This window comes from Sylvia atricapilla, chromosome Z (assembly GCF_009819655.1).
Source record: "Sylvia atricapilla isolate bSylAtr1 chromosome Z, bSylAtr1.pri, whole genome shotgun sequence".
NCBI lineage: Eukaryota > Metazoa > Chordata > Aves > Passeriformes > Sylviidae > Sylvia > Sylvia atricapilla.
In genome coordinates, this window is record NC_089174.1 from 46,096,191 (window position 1) to 46,116,062 (window position 19,872).

A 19,872-nucleotide genomic window follows, 5' to 3' on the forward strand; every position below is an offset into this window, starting at 1 on the left:
ATTAGCAGTTTTGAAAATCAGCATGCCTTAACCACTGCCACTGGCCCACCTTTGAAGCATTTTGCTGAGGACTGCTCTGTCCCACGTGTTAATTATAACACTGCCCAAAATCATGATTAGACACATTGACATATACATATTAAACACACTGAGAACCGGAGCATTAGATGGCCACAAAAAGCTATGCTCATGCACCATGCACTAGCTACTGCCAGCTCAAAAGGGTTTTGCAACCAGGCAGATGATGAGAATATCCATCCTTAGAGATGTTCAAATGCCATCTGGACATGTCCTGGGTGATTTGCTCTGTGTGGCCCTGCATGAGCAAGGGGCTTGGACTAGATAATCTCCAAAGTTCCTTTGCAACCTCAGCTGGATGTGGTCCCCAGGAGGGCAGAGCTGTTTGGAGCAAAGCTGCCCACAGCCCCACATCTGTGGCACAGAACCTCCCACAATCACACCACATTGGGCATCCTGGCAGTTCTTCAAGGTGTCTGAGCTTCTAGTCAGCTCTTAGCCCTTGTCCTTTACCCCCTTTCCTGTGCAGCACTGACTGGCAGGTGTTGCATTCCCACACTGCAGCAGGTGCCTGACCCTGTTGCTCAGATGTGTTTCTCATTGCTCAGCTGCCGCTGCTTTTCTTTGGAACACTTAACACAGGCTTTGCCCAGCTTTTGAGGCTGCACACCTAACCCACTGCCAGTGAGTTATTTTTAGTCTTGGAGTCTCTGCTTCTGGCCTGTTCAAAAACTTTCAAGGCCCCTGCTGCTACCGTGCCTACATCACACTTTCATAACAAGAGACACCTGGCACCACAGGCCAGTTCACACACCAGGCACTCATGAGGAGCTGGCAACATGTATAACAGGCCACAACAGGGTCTTGGTATTCTGAGCATTCACTGTTCTAGTGTAAAAGCTGGGACTGTTACCAGCAGCAGCAGTGTCCTTCCTTATGGAGCTCCAGGTCACAGCAGCAGATGGCAAAAAAGCAGATCAGAAATCTCAGAGCAAAAGCTCATCTTGCAACAACACAGCAAAGCTCACTGTGGTACCTTATGGGAAGAGGGAGTACTTATCTTGAAACTAAGCCAGTTGCCTCTTATTCACAAGGATATTCAAGCTGAGAACATCTGAGTGGTCTGTCCAGGATGAAAGCACCAAGCAGTCTGTCCAAGGACACTGAATACTGATGTAGAGTTTAAGGTACACTCATTACTGAGGTCTTATGCTGACTCCTGTGTTGTTACTTCAGGAAATGTGTGTTGCTTTTGAGTCTTGACTTTTGGTACCTGTTAGGAGCTGATGGTGATTGTGGTCATGTCTCTCCATCTTCTTCATCTCTGATGCTCTTCTGGGAACCATTAGGAAATACTCCACTGCTCTTTGTCTCTTTATCAGGATGCTTTAGGTCTCATCTTCCAAACACTATTTTTAATGGCTTCAGTATATCCTGATTTAGGCTGGCAAATATTTGAGACCACCGCAGGGGTTGGAGTGGTCTGGAAAGCAGTTCGAACCCGTATTCAGCTAATGCAGATGCCATCCATGAATCCCTGCCACTTGTCTACTTGGCTACTCCTGCCACTTGTTCCTGCTGGTGCTCCTGCACCCACATACTCTCCATCTGGTCTATGTTTTCCTTGCAGAATAACAAAAACCAGCATAGGATTTCCATGAAGATAGAAGAAGGGTAAGTGAACAGTTGACACCTTATACAAATGTTGGTTTGACACTCAGAATCAACAAAGAGGCTGAAGATTGCTACCACAGTCACCCATGCAGTGCTGTCAAATAAACTTATTTTCTTCTATTTTTCTTCCTTAAACAAAAAGCCAAACCAAAACAAAATAAAAACAACACAAAGGAATAAAAGCAAGCAGTACAGGATTACTGATTCAATCCAAGAAAGGGAATGGTGTTTCTCTTATATAATCAGATTTCCTCGAAGCATTTTTTCACTTAATATCACATGATGCTTCGGTAAGACCCATGCCTTATACAAAAGAAACAAGACTTTAAAAATGGTCTGTTGACCTTTCAAAAAGTAGCTGTTACAAAACCTTTAAGAAGTTTGCAGATGGCAGAAACATAGTGGCATGGCAAACAACATCTCTCTGTTCTCAGAGGCTCTGGATCTAACCAAATCATTACAGTTTGGTGAAATGAACTTCAATAAATTAAAGAAACATAATTGGAGGCAAATAAAGTCAGATGTGAGATCTGCCTTGGGTCTCACAGTGTTGCAGAAAGCAGTGTTGCAGAGAGATTGACGCCTATGTGTGGATAACACCATGAGCTCTTTGTGCTGTAGTTAATAAGGATAATACAACCTGCAGCTGTAAGAAAGTGGGTAACAGCATTAGAATCAGACAGCTTTTGCTTCTGTGCACAGCCCTGGCAAAGCACTTGGTTGCTGTCTATATTTCCAGAGGACCATGGACACATACATATTCAAAAAATTGCAGAAATGAGCAAGAAGTGCTACAAAAATTAACCTAGTGCTATACATACAAGAGGGAAAGAGTGTCTCTGAGTCCTGTTGAGGTACAGCACAGCAAAAGGGAGAAGGCTGTAATATTCCCCTCTAGCCTTAGGCCAATAAAGTCTGCCATGCTCCTCCCTCACACTTGGGTATGTCTCTGGGGAGGAGGGATTGACAACTCTGCAGGAAACTTCTGTGTCTCGATGTTGCAACAAGATTATAAGCCAGGGCTCAGGTTGCACAGCTGGACACTGGCGGGAGAGAGGAAGAATGACTCCATGTCAACTGAATTTTATATTTTAGATCCTCACAAGTGTTTTGTAAGAGATAAAGTGCTGACCAAGTTTGGAAAAGCAGTGAGTTAAAATGGTCTGTCTGGGGATGTGGTGGAGTCACCTTCCCTGGATGTGTTTTAAAAAAAGACTGGATATGGTACTCAGTGCTGTGGTTTACTTGAGGTGTTGGGGAATGGGTTGGACCTGATGATCTTGGAGGTCTCTTCCAACCTAATGATTCTGTGTGATTCTGTGAAAATGACCCATGTGAGCAGTATGCTTAAATAGCACAGAGTGGACATGCAAAACTGAGCATACCTCTGAGCTGAGATAGAACTGAAGCCATTTCTTTGGGGGGATAATTTCACCTCAAAGGGCTGAATTTATTAATTCCTAGTCTTGTATCAATTATCAGGTCGTTTCCTTAGTTTCTGTGTGCATAGTATGAGCCCCATCACTTGAGTGTGTTGGGGACAGCCGGGTGAACGTCTTGCATCCACCTGCCAAGCACTGTCTGTCCATCTTTCCCTCTGTAGGTTGTCCAGCCAGTGAACTTATTTTTTTCACATCTGTTACTTTCCAACTACAGTTGTGCACAGTTCTGGGATATCAGCCTCAGCTCTGACAAATCCGTCGCTGCCTTTCAATGAGAAAACAATCCCTCTGCAAGTGTCAGGTGCAAAAGCCGCAGTGTGGGGTCAGCAAAAGTGGATGCAGACATCTGGTTTTAGCAAACAAATTCTTCATGAACTCAAAGCCAAGAGCAATGCAGCTTTTTCTTTGTCCCTAGGTGGATGGGACAAGACCCTGGACCCCAGATGTTTTCCAGCAGAACACTTATACAAAATCTTCAGCAGTCTGCCAGAGGAGTGCCACATGTCCAGATAGATGTTAAACAGAGCTAGACCCTGAGGGGATTGCTGGTGAGACAGGGAATCTTGGCAGTTGAGAGCAACACAGCCCAGGACAGGAAGAAAAGCAGATGAGCCCCCAAAATCCCTGCGATAGTGCAGTACACCTACTTGCTGTACACAGAAACGCCTGAAACCTGCACATGCTCTTACTGAAAGAGCCTTGTGAACAGAGCCAAAGGAAGCCCAGTGGATGGCTGCAAAGGAGAGGAGCTTAGCTGGCTCATTTACAGAACGGAGTGGGAGCAGATGCCCCTCTACCACCCTGACCCTTCCAGTTGTATTTCATTCTCCCCTGTAACTGCCTCAGAGCTGCCTCCCCAGCCCTGCTAGCAGAGTGATAAAGCAGCACTGTGTCACCTGGGGCAGAGAGGGTGGGCTGAAGTTTCATCCTAAACAAGCCAGAGCCAGAGAAACCTGCAGTTGTCAAATCAACCAACTTCTTATCTCTGTTGTGATTACTTCATCCCCCTGCTGCATTCCTTGAATAGCAATACTTGTTTTGGAAATTCCTTTCCTCAGCAGTCTCAGGCTGGAAATCTTTGAGGATACAACAGCAGCCTGGTGTCAGAAGTTGCACTTGCCCTGGATCTGTGTGACAGGCTGTCCTGTGCATGTGGACACATGGTGGGGTGCCTGGGGTAAACGATGCCCCATTCTGGAGCTACTGAGTATGTAGTTTTTGTTGTCCCTCTTTTTTACAGGCCCTCTGTGATTCAGCACCTTGCTGCACAGCAGTGGTGGCACAGCAAATCAGCTCATTTCTTCCAAACCTGCCGCTCCAACTCCCAACCTCTGCCTTGGCTTCAGGACTGTGCGAACCAAAGGAGAAACTACCTCCTATGGCCAAAGTACTGCAGCTCAGCAGAGGAGATCTGGCAGTAGTGCTGCCAAGTTCTTTGGCAGGTTTTGCTCTCTCTGGTGGCCACCATATGATATTTCACGTTTTGCCCACTAAAACATTTGTATCTGTACTGGTTGAGAGGAGAGATGCAATCACAAGTGAGTCTGTGAGAATAGGTGTTTTGGAGAACAGACAGTGATTGGGGGTGGGGTCCTGGCTTGTGTTTGAGTATGCTGGCAGGAAGAGTAGTCTTTGGGCTGAAAACCACATTCTGGAAAGTCAAAAATCAAAGGACGAAAAGGGGCTGTGACATGGTCGTATGCTTTCCAACCCTGGACAGCTGTTTGGTGTCCTGGTCCCCTCAAGAGAGCTGCAAACCAAGCATACAGGGAACATCCTGACCCAAAGAGGATTCAGTAGGGGAAAAGGTTGTTGCCACTGAACTGAGCAGATGTGCTCTTAACCTTAGCCTGATGTCATCAATAGTTCACATGATTAGAAAGCAGATCAGTGTCACAGATCGGGGGCTTGTCTGACATGTTTCTGGGTAGCAGAAGGCACAGAATATGCTGATGCACAGGACAGTGCCTTGCTGCAGACATACAGAACCCATCTCCACCTGTGAGATCCTGGACAAGCTGAAGGAGGGACATCAAGGTCTGTTGCACATAAAATGAATACACACTTTGTGACAGCAAAGTTCATGCAGATGTCTACAGGCCAGATCACCTGAGGCACTGCTGTTGAGACCCCAAGGTCTGCCTGCTGCAAAGCTGTACTGCTTCCAGCAGGATGTGGACTTCTGCTTCAGTCAGAAAGAGGCACTTCATCCACATGAAAGATCCTTAAAGTAAGAAATCAAGTCCTCTGAACTGCAGGCGGACCCAAATGGGTAGGCAAAATGATGGGAAATGGCTTGCAGAGCACCCAAAAAGCCAGGTTGCATGGAGTTGGATCAGAAGCTGAAAACCTTTGCGCATACCCACACTCTCTCCTGCCCAAACAGTGCATTGTGCTGTGGGTCCACACTGCATACAGAGAAACATCTCTGTATCTTACCCTAGGCCTACTGTACCTGGCAAAACATCATCATGAGGATCACATATGTCTCTGTTCATACATGCGGTTCTGCAAGGTCCTTGTATATAAAAAGGCAGTGGAGACATCTTGCACTGGAGCACAGGACAAAGAATAAGGCTGCTGGGCTATGGAGTTGCCACAGCTCCAGGCAAATCTGGGTAGTTTTGGAGGTCAAAACCCAATTATAGGCATGCCAGTCCTGTGAGTCAATGCATAGAAGAGAACCAATACAATCCTGCACACCAAAATCCTACGGCAGAAAAATCCTGAGTTGAAATATTTGTTTTGGCAACCTCTAAGAAATAAATTAGCTCCCCTATTGCTAATCCACTTCACTGCACACACAGAGATTTACAAACACATTGTGAGACAGCTGATGAGTCCTGGGAGCTGTGGCTGTATGGAGAGGAACTTGGGCTGTTCTGGACCCAAGGGCAGGTTCTGTTACTGCTTCTGACAGACATTCATGTGGCAGATAGGGCAAGAAGACTGCTTGCAGGTTAGAGGAGTTCAAAGCCTGGACACACCTTTGGACACGAGGAGGTGTGAAACCAGGCAAGGGTCGGTTAGAAGGAGGTGCCAACTTTATCACAGGGGAAAGCGACAGGGAACACACAGCCAAGAAGGGCGGCAGGGGGTTGGGGATGGACATGAGCCCTGAGGGATGCACATGGGACAGGTTTTTCCACATTGTGCTTAACTTGAGCTGGTTCCTGCTAGCAATCCTGTGATGCACCCAGAGGCAGCAAATTACCTTTCTCAGAGGAGTTTCATGTTTCAAGCACAGCTTGCTCCCAGCACACGAGTGTTTACACAGCGCTTACTGGTCTCAAAACAGAGCACTTAAAGAAACACTGGGGGGTTTTCTCACATCCTTACAATGCCATTTGTCACTGTTCGAGTTTTATAGGGGGACACAGTGAGCTGGTAATTTGAATCTGTTCATGCATTCATCAAAAGAATGCCTCATCAGAAGAAAATATATTTTGCTGCACGGGTAAGATTGAACCTTATCTTGAATGTTAGAAAGGTTGACAGTGCTCAAATGACTCGTTCTCTCTTTTCCCAGTCCAGGGTGGGAGAGCTGTCTGTGTGTTTCTAATTGGCTTGCTTTTGGCCATCCTGAGCAGACACTGTATCTTTTCTTACACCCAAACTCTGCACAGTGAGTGCTGAGGATATTCAGTGGGTGCATACCCTGGCCAGGGTGGGGTATGTTATAAATATGGGGGCCCAACATGGATCAGTTCGTGATGGATAAAATCTTGCCTTTCTAGACAAACTTTGTCCTGACTATTCTCATTAAAAGCAGATGATCAGAAGATGATCAGAGGCCAGAGCTCATGGTGAACTGCCTGAGAGTTTTATGCCCTCTGACTCCCATGGATGCAGAAGGCAGAGTTTGCACTGCTAGTGCTAGTGATAATTTGCAGGTTCATGCTCAGTGCACAGCCTCAGCTGCAGTGGGATATGAACAGATCAGAGTGGTTCTTGCTGGTCCTTCGCACAGGTAACTCTTGCTCTCGAATTGCAGCTGCAAAGAAAAAGACAATTATATCTGTGCCCAACGGATAAGAGAGAACCATGAGAACCATGCTTCAGCTCTCCTGCTGATGCCTTGAGAGGCTACCTAAAACACGAGCTAGATGGGCTAAAGGAATAGGGTAGGTATTTATTAAAAGGCTTTCAAAGGATACACCTTGGGCAGTACAAGAGCCTGGCTGAGGCTACACCCAAGATGGACAATGGGTACCATGTTTTCACACTTTTATAAGTTTTGGTCCATCTGCATATTGAGGTTAATTGTCCAATTACAAATTCAGGTTATGAAGTCCCATCCTCCTAGATTGCTCTCCTCAATTTGCTGTTCGCACTTTTTGGGCCTGAAACTGCAACGTGTCCTTAGTTCTCGGGTTGGAAAAGGATTGTTTTGTCTAATTGAACTGTGAGAACATCTGCTAAAACTTTATATAAAGTTCAGAGATATATACTAGTGCAGTACAGAATCTGGATAATATGAAAGCTAAAACTTAAGGCATCATTGCCATCCAAGAAGTTTGAGCTAGTGCATATCTGGACACAGCATTTCGCACACTTGCACAGCCTCAGCCAGCACATGGCAAGAGCACAAGCAGATATGCTTGGAAGAAGGATGAAAGAAGCTTCACACTAAAGAGAGCACTCATCCTCCAGGTGGGCACAGGCAAACCCCATTCATCAAAAGGGATCCCCACATTTAGCTGTGATAAAACCTGAACTGATCATCTCTTTATTATATTTCCTGCCCTCAGGGTAGCTCAGAATTTATACACACTACCCTTGCCTGCCCCAGTGTTGTGTTTTCATGTGCCATGCCTGGAACAAATCTCCCAGCCACAGCAGGAAGGAGATGCTGACTCAGGCCTTCAGGCTGCTATGGAAACCATAGTCATCATGCCTGAAATGCCATCATACTCCTTTCTGCAAACCAACCCCTTAACACCCAGAGTAAAAGTCAGCTGTGGGCCAAACCCCTGCCCAGAAGGCATAACTCCAACCCACTGGCAGCAGCTGAAACTGCAGGGATAGACTCACTGTGGCACTGCTGCCTGTGGGAGATAGTGAGAAAGCCCTGTCTTTGCCACCATCTCTCCTACCAGCCCTGTGTGGACAGGAACAGCAGGAGGGCAAACAAGTCTAGTCTCAACTTCAGGAAGTGCTTTTTCTGTTTCAGCTCCAGTCTCACTACAGCCTCCTGTACTGGGTTTCCTTGTTACTTCCCCATGCAGTCTGAATTACAGGTGCCTCCCCGCCCCAAGACTCCTTCCTAATGATGGGCACACAGTGCTTTGTGGCCTCACTTTTAACTACTGTCCCTGTGTGCCCAAGGAAGAGGACACGTGTGGGAAAAGCATCTCTTTACCATCATTTGGCAAAGACTTGGCACAGAGAAACTGCTGTTTGGATGCAAGAAAAAGCTGGCTTCCCCAGCAGAAACAATACAGACAAGTACCAGAGGGCTGGTAGGGTCTCTAGACTTGGAGATACCACAAAAAAATTGATAAGGCTCACAACTTGGCTTGACATTTGGCTTAGCCTGCTTTGAGCAGGGGATGTGTTGAGAGCACTCCTGACCTCCCTTCACCTCCTTTCTGGTTTGTTTTTCGGACTGCCTGATAGTATGAGCTGCCTAGTTGTCTAAGTTTCTGGAGGACATGTTCCATGGAAGATCCCCATTCCCTAAATTCAGGACGGTAACTTGCACAACACCCAGCACCCTTCCTCCCACTGCCATGACTGAAGCCATGCAAAAAGACTTAGGGGTTGTCCTGGTTTGGAAAGACAGGTATCTGCTAGGGAAAGCCGGAACGTCCCTTGGATTGAACAATGTACACTCTCTGTCTCCAAATTATTATAATTTTGAGTCTAAGGGGCTTTCAGGCAAAGATATGGGAATAGGAATAATAGTTCTTTACTAAGAATATTACAAATAAATATGTAGTAGTACAAAAAAGCAAACAAATAGAAAAGAAAATACTGACAGAGTCAAAATAGAACCTGACACCGTGTCGGTCAGGGTGTTGATAGCAGTCCAATTGAGTCCTCCTGGAGTGACAGATGTGGTTCTGTTGGAGCAGAGATGAAGGGTGTAGTTTTCTCTGAAGGTCCAGTGCTGGTGAGATTGGTCTGGTCCTGGAAACAGGCTCTCCTGGTATTCTGAATCTGAAGTTATATCCAGGCTGGAATGCTTGGCTAGGTGGAGCATCTCACAATGGGATGATACAATTTTATCAGTCATGCAGTGAGCCTTCATAGCCCACTAATAGCAGATATCCCCCTGAGGGGAGGATGGGTGGTGGAAGAGATAAGGAACACTGCCCCACCTGGTTTAAACAGCTGGCCCATTAACACTAGACACTCGCCCTCTCCCCCCAGAGTTATGAGGAATGGGTCATGGAAGAGATAAAGAAAAACACCTCCTCAACTGGTTTAAATAGATGGCAATAGAATACATCTTGGTTACATCTTACACTGCAACCCAAGACAGTTGCAGTGGGGTGCTGGTTGACAAGAGGCTCAACAGGATCCTGCCATGAGCCCATAAAGCCAAATGTGTCCCGGGCTGCATCCAAAACAGTGTGGGTAGCAGGAAAAGGAGGGGACTCTGCCCCTCTGCTCTGCTCTGGTGAGGCCCCACCTGGAACCCTGCATGCACCAGACCCACATGGGGCCAGAGACCCAACCCAGCCCCTCCTCTAGACCTGCTTAGTGCCCATGTAATATCTCTGCATCACCATTTCTTTCTTCCACATCTCCTCAGTTCTAGCCACGACCATGGGCTCTACCAGAGCTCACCAGAGCTTCAATCTCCTCGGGAAGCTGACTCCTCCCTGGTCTACTCCTCCTCAGGTCTCTCTGTCCTAGGAATCCTGACCCAGAGATGCCCAAGCCGTTGGATGTGTTGAATGTAGTTAATTACTCATGCTGCTCATGCATTCCTGGTTGACTAATATCCCCCAAACCAAACACCCATCTGTCTTCACATTTAAACATAGAAATGTTTTTCAGACCTGGTGTTACTAAAAGTTAGCAATTTGCATTTGGGAGAACAAGAGGAAGAGTGAAGAGAAAGAAGGAGAGATGGTTCTTGTATAATCAAATCTTTCTGTCATAAAATGCCTGGTTAGTTCTTGAGTCCTCTTGTATCTGTGTGCAGAGGGGAAACAGATGTTGCTGATGTTCTGCTGTATTAGCTATTCGACCAAAATTTGTGCCTGGACCTGATTAAACTGAAATCTTACAGCTTCTCCAAAGTATTCCATCTATGGTAATGTGAACAGGCTAGACAAGAGCGTCCAAAGAAGAAAAATCTTCACCATTCTGGAATTTTTGGGCTAAGAATAATTACCCAGAGAAAAAATTTCAGACCAAGGCTCTTATTACAATACCAAAGAGCCATGTGTTCCATCCCCTCACTGGGCTTGCTTGTAAGTGAGAATAAACACAAAAACCGAGACAAAGGGATACATTTAATTACTACATTTGGGAATTTTTTGTCGGAAAAATAAAGCAGTAAGGAGTTCCTTTGTTAGCAAAGAAACTGCTGCTTCTTTTGCAAGCAGCTTCCATGTGGTCGCACATAAGTAAGTGATTATCCTGTTTCAGTAACATCCAGGAAACTCTGAAAAAACCCAAGACATAATGCCATTGCAATGTCTTAACAAATCAAATTTCTAACCCCTGCCGTCAGAGTTACAGTATTTCTGGGACTACAACAGAAAATAAGGGCAGAGCCATAAAGATCCCTCTTCAGGGGAAATAAGCCGTGTTTAATTCTGCTAGTGTTTAACACAGTAGCTGCTGCACCAACAGCTCAGGGGAGAGACTGTTCCAGCCGTTTCAGCAAACCTTGCTTCATGCAATGTGAGGTATGTTATAAATATTGGGGAATTAATTCGTGTTTTTTAGAAAGATATCCTGTATAAAAATATACTGTATCAAATGCCTCTGCCTCCACGAAATAAAAATGTGGTGCAACTACAAGCCGCTTTCAGGAATAGGAGAACCACCCATCTACAATACAAAGGAGGGTGTCCCCACCAGGAGATGAGTCCTCTCCGGAGATGGAATTGCTAACGACTCGGTGATCAACACCTCATTGGGATTTTACCTACATCTGACCGGTGGGCATGTGAATGCCAAGTTCCCATAAACCTATTTAGGAGCCCCAACACTGCCTGGAAAACCATTCACCAGACCAGCAGAAGAGAAAAGAAATACGAATTTGAAACACCAGCAGAGTGGACCATGGAATGAGGCAATTTTTGCCTCTGGCAAGAAAAACTGTATAAAAGTGGACCATGCAAGGGCAGACTTTGTGAACCAGGGAGGATACAGGATGTGCTGGTTCTAGGGTTCACCCACCATCGATCCTGGGATCGATGCTGTCTGATTGATTTTGGCTTTTTCCATAAATCCTATTTCGCAATATTTATCAATAAATTGGCATATTGATGAAATTGGACTGATTATTTCTAACAAGGTAGCAAGAAATCCACACAGCAGGAACCACAGTGTTATTGGAAAGAGCAACACTGTAAACATGTTGTGGCCAAGGACCCCAGGCCTTCAGAGAAAATGCCACCTAGCAGCAGCAAAACATAAGAACAAGCTGATGGACAGTAGACATTGCCTTAAAACTGCCATTTTTACTGAGATAACAACAGGCTATGTTGCAAGACTTTTTACTACTTTTACTTCACCAGCATATTGGAAGTGATGGCCCTGGGAGAATGCAAAAAGGACAGTGCAGCTGGCACAGCTCGCCTGGCTGCCCCATCCAGGTAATGAGTTAATAGGCCATGCCAGTAAGCTGTGTATGGTTCATTCCAGTGCTCAATGTGCAGCAAGACATCTTGCCTGCTGTTTTCTGCTAGCACGCCTACACAGTTCAGTCTCCCTGCTTAAACACTTAGGTGTCCACTACTCTGACTACCTGTAACCTCAGTTTTGCAGAGGGCTGTGGAATAATCTTGAACTTGGCCACCAGCATTATCCATTTCTCCTCACTGTAATGTATCATCTTGAATAGCTCTTTGGAATAACAGCTACACAAGAGTCTCCAACATCCCTCCACTGGGCTGGCTGTGGTCCTCCCTATACAGCTTAGTAAGCAGTTTGCATTATACACAACGAGAATTACTTTTGGCCCATATTCAAGCTCTTTTCACAGTTACCTCCAAGTCCTATCCACCACTAACTCCAAAGTCTGAACCAATGCTCAGGGTAATTCCTCCCTCACCCCCGTGTACCAGATGCTGCCGACACTTCTGCTTGCTGAGCTGTGTAAAAGTCCTGGTGGTCCAGTCCTCTCATTTAGAGACATCCCTCTGGACAGAGGCTCTGCTTTTCACCATGTCAGCCTCTCCGTCATAATGATTATTTCCAGCACCGTAAAAAAAACAGAAAAAGAATATGTAAGTATATATCTGCATATATATGTATGTGTGGTGAGAGAAACATGAAACATTTCTGTTTTCTGCAGACATGTACTGTTGTACTTCTGAGTTTTATGTTCCCTGGCAAAGAAATACTTCCAGTATAAGCAATAAATATAAAAATACTCAATTAACAAAACGAGTAATAAACAGGAGCCAAAGTTTTCTTGAGGTTCATACCTCTAGATGCCAGTAACCATCTGGGACCTTTATTGGAACCTCTGCCAACTCCATGGCCTCTGTGTGTTGGAGTGGTGCTGTGACTTGGCCAAGAAGCACAAAAAGCCCCAGTTGATCAAAGGACTGATACTAAGTGGCAACCTGCTCTTTTGGTAAAGCTCTTATGGGGTGGCAATGAAAGAAAAAGGCTCTGTACTGATTTGTTAAAAAAATATGGATATTGATCTAATACCAATATCCAACTATGACGGACAAAGACTCTCTAACAGTTTGAAGTTAGAAAGTGTATGTTTATTACAACGCCGAGCAGCGTGAGGGATAGCTCCCAAATACACACGCGCAATTTACAGATGATCACAGGGTCTTTTTATGTACAAAAGTGTTGAATACCCAAAACACAAATGCATATTCATGACTCTGGTCCATCCCATTCCCCGCTTCGTATGGTAATTAGCCAAAAAGCAATTAAGCATGCGTAGTTTGTTCTTTGAAATGGGTCAGTGGTCCTTTTTAGGGGGTGGGGTCTCAAAATGATGAAGTAAGATGCGTCTTCCTCGCTTTGCCTTTTTAACCTTTTAGTGTTGGTGACACCTGGATCCTGTTTTCTCAAGACTATCTGATTTATGATCACATTGTGTTCTTGGAGTCTATTGATTAAGTTGACAGGTCTCCTGATTTATCGGTTCCTTAAATCCGGCTTATGTTAAAAAAAAAGGAAGTTTACCTCAGCAATGTCTAGTTAGTAAAAGGGGAGTCTACGTGCTAAAGTCTTTTATTCTTCAAAATGTAAAGGGAAGTCTACGTCAGCAAGTCCACGTCTAATTCTTTAACTAAAGTCCTTAATTCTTTAAAATTAATATCTCAGTACAACATTCCCACCCCAACAGTAGTCCTGCTATGGCAAATTTGTTCTCAATGAGTTCTTGTTTAGAGGAAAATAAATAAAACCTAAGTACACCTGCCATTACAGCAGAATCCTGTGAAAATTTAGGTAAGAAGGGAATCTCTGGAGGTGCCCAGCTCCAAAGCCGTGCTCCTAGCAAGGACAGGTTAAAGGAGCTTGCACAGCCAAGCTGTGAAGTCTCAAAGGTCTCTAATAGGTCTCCTTTCCTTGTAGTGCAAACATCAGACTCACAGCCAACACTCATTGCATGGTGTGCCTCCTCAGACACTCTCAGCATAAGGAGGCATTTTAGGTGTGCTTATTGCTATTTTAGCAAGCACAGGAATCCACCACCAAAGCTGCCACAACTTGGATAGGTAAAGGTCCCATGCACTAGGGAGTGAGGTTTCCACCCCTGGGGAGGGGTTCCGGGACATGGCTGCACAAAGCCACAGCTGTCCTGACGTCATTCTGGGAAGAGACCTTCAGAAGGCCCTGCTGGTTTTAGTGCTGCTGGGTCTCATTCGACCTTACATGTCACCCTGGGCTCAGCTGCAGGCCCTGGCCACTCTGTGCAGGTGAGAGCAGGAGTTGTGTGCACACAGAGGTCCACCAGGGGCTGCCCCGGGTGTTCACCTCCACTACCCCACGGACATTTCGGACATAGAGCCCCTGTCGCCTCTAAACTGAGCTGCTTCAAATTACTCATCTCTGCTTTGAACTGGGAGTGTGAATTGGAGACACCCCCCGCCCTGAGGCTCCACCACCACGGGGGGGGGGGGGGGGGGGGGAGGAGAAGTGGGGGGGTCAGAAACCAGTCAGGTGAAACAAATTGGTCGTAAAAGCAGTGGTGAAGGTGCTTTACAAAGTTACTCAATGAAGCGTAAAACAGGGTCTGTGGTACACAACTGAGATTAAATCACTAGCTATTGCCAATAGCTTCTCATGTTGCACAGATGAAAGAAAATCTTACCTAGGTCCAAACGCCTGCGAAGTTTGTCTTTGTTTTGAGATGAGCGCAAACTGGACCCACCCTGGCAGCTGTGTGTTCCAGCCTTGGCTAAGAAGGGATTCTGCAGGCAACTGTTCTGTTTTTTCTGCAAATAGCTGGCTTTCCTCTCTTTTCCAGGAGGACCTGAGCTTCCATCGCTAGGCTTGGGGTTCTGACTATGAAAACAGTAAGAGGAGGGTGCCAGCAGACATATCAAAGAATCTCAAACTTTTGACTTCAGCCCCTTATGAGGTGTGTGTGCGTGTGTGTGTTGCCCAGTGACAGAATACTCGGGGATCTCATCCAGCCACCCTGCTGCATGATGATATTAGAGGTATTGATTAAAAACCAAACAAACCACTTGTAATTGAAGGGTTATGCTAGTCAACCAGCTGTCCCTTGTCCACTCTGCGGTTTTTTATGGCCAGGCTACACACAAAACAACAGGAAGGACACCAGCTCCCGTACTGCCTCCACAGGCAAGCAGCAGTACAGGCTTCTGTAGTGTCTCTGTCCCAGTACTAGTCGCTCCTGTCAACTTATCCCTCTCTTGTCATCTGACAAAAAATGCCTGGTGAGTTTCTTCCCTGGCAGGCTTCTGCACAAATGGGTGAGAGGAGCAGTAGTTGTTGTGGGCTCCCTAATCTAGGAGAAAGCATTGTTCTCCATCTGGACGCTGCCCATCCTAAGGGGCAGCAGCTGGTCTCCTGCATGGAACCCCACAAGAAACACCCAGAGGTGGAGACATGGTCAAATGAAGGGCAAGCTGCTTGGACATTTTGAAGCACCAAGACTGCTTTTGTTTGGAGTACCAGGGAGGAACAACCTGAAGGGAGAGCTCTTGCAAGAACAAGAAATTCCAGCTACCAGGATGCTTTCTTGCCATGGTGCACAGGTCAGCATGGTGGCCAGTGTGTGCTATCAAAGTCCAGTCCTACAAGCCTGCAAACTGGGCATAGATTTGGCCTCACCATGCTGTCAGAAGTTTGGTTTTCTCCAAAGCCAAGCCTCATCACAGGCAAGAAACATTTCATGCTGGTGACAGAGCAGTGAGACCATTGCTCTTGGGAGAGCAGACTGTCTTGCTGGTGCTGATGATCTCAAGGCAAGGACTGGGACTGGGGCTAACCCTGGAGAATGGCTGCTGCCTGCCAAGCCACAAATACCATTTCCTATCCCTTCCTTACTTCTATTGCTCATTTTATTGCCTCTTGCTTCATTTGTGAAAGCATCCAAGGGCCTTGCCCAAGATTACAGCTTGGAAGTGTAACACAGCCTGCAAGTTAAACATGCTCAATCCTATCAAACGTCACCAGAGAGTGTCATTACTCATGATTAGTCTACATTTATACAGAATTTAGTTTTCTCACAGTTCTCCCTTGTTTACAGTCCTTAAAAATGAAAAATAAATGTATTGAATCAGTTTTTGCCTGTGAATAACATCTTTTCAGTTTAATTTCACTTCTAATCTTGAAGCAGTTTTGACATGACTCACACATTAAAATCACTCAAATGGGTTGGAAAATCCAGCTTCTAACATGTCTGCAGCACAGTCTCCCCCTCCAAGATGATACAGCCAAAGTACAGGATGCCACATTTGCTTTCATGAGGCCTCCTCTGCTCTGTATGCACCCAAATCAATGCCTGTCTGTCCTCGCATCACAAGCTGGTTTAGGACCTCAAAACCATACAGATTAGAAACACGGCAGGTACCTCTGTGAAAACTGTGCAGGAGTGCCTGTGGCTCTATCGGTTTAATATATCCAGTGCCCCTGCACTGGTGCATAGCTGCATAGATGGCTTCTGTGGATATTGTTTGCTAATTGCATGTGGAAACACTACATGGAAGCTTTCCTCTCTGGGAACCCCACTGATTGCCTACCATCTTCAAACTGTGCTGGATCTCCCTCTGCCCCTCACTGCAAAAAGTAGAAAATCAATCCACACAAACTAGTGCCTAACCAGCTCCAGGTCAGCTAGCTGCTTCTTGGAGCCTGGGGAAGGTGCCAGTGCCTCCAAGATGCTCAAGCCAGTAGTCAGGTGGGTAGATGAACTCAGATGAAGCCACTGGGCAGTCTGAGCATGGCCTTTTATACGCTGCTGCAAATCCCCATCTAGGCAAATGTGAAGAGCATGATGCAAGCTGGAGACTCCACATCACCAGCTGTTTACCCATACCAGAGCTCAGCCCCTGCTGCAGCTGGATTCAGTCCTCTTCCCTGCAGCTGTGGGGGAGGCTTGGTATGAAACAGGATATGAAAACTCCCAGGGTAAGAACTGCAGGTGGGCACTAAATGTAGGCATAGGAAATCTCTGACCACACTTGGGCCATCCTTTAGTCCCTCAAAAGGAGAAGTAAGAATGACATCAGCTCTAAATACACTCTCTACCGTCACCTTTTGCAGCAAGCCCACTTTGCAAGGAAATAGTAGTTCCTACTGCTCTCTCTGGATCCCTGACCAAGAGAAAAAGAAATTCTAGGCAGTTCTCATGACCTGTGACAACCCACTGCATAGGCTTCTACTGGAAAGGGGATTTCAACCCATCACAAGGAGTGATTACAAAAAGCCCATAACTAATATCAGCTGTTTGCTGTGTTTCAGGAGGAAGGTCTGTCACCTGATGGGATCTCAGCAGGTGGAGGAATGGGTCAGAAGCAAACTCATCAATTTCTGTATAGGAGCAGTGATTCTTGCTCAGCACTTCATGCTGCTAAAGCCTCATCTTACTACTGCATCCTGCAGTTTGGGCTTACAAGGAAAACACTGACAAACTGGAAAGAATTCAGCAGTGACCACCAGAGTGGTGATGAGGCTGCAGCACAAAGTGCATGAAGAGAGATATTGAGGGGGAGCTTCTCCAGCCTGGAAAAGACAACTGGGGAGTTTCACAGGGGTCATCCACATCCTGAATGGTGGTCATGGGAAAAACAGAGACAGATTCTTCCAGAGGCAGGCAAGGACAGCACATGGGGAAACAGAAAACATGCTGCAGAAGGGGACATTCCAACTCTGCATGAAAAATTTCGTCCACTGAGTGTGGTATGACTGGGAGATTATGTCTCTGTCCTCAGAAGTATGCAGAACTCAACATGGCTGAACACAACCTGAACTAGGTTTGGACTGGGGAACTGAACTGCAGACCTCCAGAGATACCTTTATACCAAGACCTCCAGGAAATTTGGTATTGGACAGAATACGGCTGCCTTCCTGTCTTGGTTTGGGAAGACAGGTATCTGCCAGGCAAAGCTGGAGCTTCCCTTAGCATGGAGAATGTAAACCACTACCCCCACCACCCCCCGTTTTTCCAATTAGCATTTTTTCAGTTAAAAGCTTTTAGGCAAAAGATTTTGGAAATAGAAATAGCAGTTCTTTACTGGTATGTATAAGAAAGCAAACAAAAAAACCCAAACAAAAAACCCACAATAAAACAAAAACAAAACCAAAAAACCAAAATGAAACAAAACAAAAAACAACTACAGCATTGACAAAAATAGTACCAAGAACTTCAAGGACTTTGCTTCACAAAAACCCAGGGCAGTTTGGTCTCGGTGCCTCTGCCCGATCCTCAGAGCATCAAGCTGGAAACAGTGGAGAAGTCTCGGGCTGGTAGCTGGGATGGCAGGATGTCCCAGCAGGGCAGGGGCAGGGTGTCCCAGCAGGCAGAGGGGTGCAGGATCACTCTGTAGCAGACAAGCAGCCCTGATCGAACCACGACGGCGACGGCGGGGCAGGGCTGGCCCAGCTCTCACAGGGTGGCAGAGAAGCTCAGAATTCCAGGACGAGCAGATGATGGCAGATTTCCTTGGACTGGACTCCTCCAAAAACAATGAACTCCTCCAGCAGGAGCACCAACCCAGCCATGCTTTCTCCCCAAAAGCAGAAAACCACCCAGAGAGGCTGCTTGAAGCTCTGTCCTTTACCTGCCTCAAACCCCCACTCCTCTCCGAGCTTCGACCATCCCTTTGTTTTGTTAAATAGTCTTAAGTACGACATTTAGTCTCCTTGGTAACTTATAGGGGAAAATACTTTAGAGTAAAAATGAACAAAACCTAACCCTCAACAGTACCCTTGCTCTTCCCCCCCCCCCCTCTGAAACATTCCCAGTGTCTCGGACATATCTGAGACACTATATGCCTCTCCCTTACCATCCCTGGGCTGCTTTCCTCCTCGTGAAAGCTAGCATGGAAGTGAGGATTTTCAGTGTGGTTTCTTCACAGCCTGGGAAAGGCAGGAAGCTGTGTCCCAGCAGGCTGGCCTGCAAGAAAGGTCTCAAAACCCAGACCTGAGCTGGACCAGGCACCAGTGTACTGCACAGTGCTGTGCACTTCCAGCTGGCCCAGGAACTTACACAATGCTGCAACTCAGAGCCTCTAACATGCCTTTGCAGATCTTCTCTGCTACCTCTTTGAGAAGTATTTTTGTCTGTGCATCTACAGTTTTACAGATGCAGAACAGTGACAGAGCAGCCAGGGGAATTGAGACGAGGGTGGAAAATGACTGCAGGCATGTATTAAAGTATTCAGCTTGTCCAGCTGAAAGAGATTTTTGCCAAACGATTTTATAAGGAATAAGGCATTTTACAGGAAAAGCAGGGCCTCTCCTCTCATTTCCTCTCCCCTCTCCTCTATGAACTTCAAAGGAAAGAGGGGTCAAAACAGAGGCCAGGCAACTGGAACTGAATTCCTAAATCCTAAGGCCTAATTAGTCCAAGATACAGTTCATTGGGTATCTTTCAGAGACTGGCCTAAATTACCAATCTTCCCTGCTGTGCTGCTGAGGGTTGGATGAAGCCATAGTGTGGTCCACAGTTTGCAGGGCCCCAGCATCACCAGAGCTCTTGAGGGGGAGGGGGAAATGTCTCAGTTCAAGCTCCACTGACACAAGGCTCTCCCAGCCCCCTCCAGGCTTTCTGTGGTCACAACTAAAAGCCCCTCTTCTGGACAGAGAATGCCTCCACAACTAAAACCCCTTCTCTCCAACATCCCTACCTGGCTAGTACTTGCCCCAGAGCTGCTGGTGACTGCAGCTAACAGCCCCAGAGCTATGTGTCTACTGCCCCTCCTTGAGTCAGCTGAGGCTATCAAAGAACCTTCAGCCATTTGGAATTACCCCTCCAGCAATTATAGGCTGATGTTAAAGCTCTCTCCTGCCTCAGCTCATCCAGGCAAGCCAAGCCCAGCTTCTGCCAGCAGACAATGTATCCACGCCCTTTCCTGCCTTGCAGCTGTTTGCTGGTCCCCCTCTA

At 46.3% G+C, this 19,872-nt stretch overlaps 1 protein-coding gene across 13 annotated transcripts in view; it reads left to right on the forward strand.

Moving 5' to 3' along the window:
- The window catches only part of B4GALT1 (beta-1,4-galactosyltransferase 1), a 50,234-nt gene extending 32,679 nt beyond the window's left edge, over window positions 1–17,555 (forward strand). For 3 of the 13 annotated variants that reach the window (XM_066338609.1, XM_066338616.1, XM_066338615.1), the window contains exons 7-8: window positions 4,375–4,672; window positions 11,119–12,710. In XM_066338609.1, coding sequence (XP_066194706.1) covers window positions 4,375–4,672; window positions 11,119–11,210 — 390 coding nt within the window. In that variant the 3' untranslated portion in view covers window positions 11,211–12,710. Of the gene's footprint in view, window positions 1–1,400; window positions 1,875–4,374; window positions 4,673–7,128; window positions 7,259–9,894; window positions 10,595–10,824; window positions 12,711–17,228 lie in introns of those variants that run through there. The other 10 variants (XM_066338611.1, XM_066338612.1, XM_066338610.1 and 7 more) reach the window with 10 other exon arrangements.
- Window positions 17,556–19,872: the final 2,317 nt, after the last annotated feature.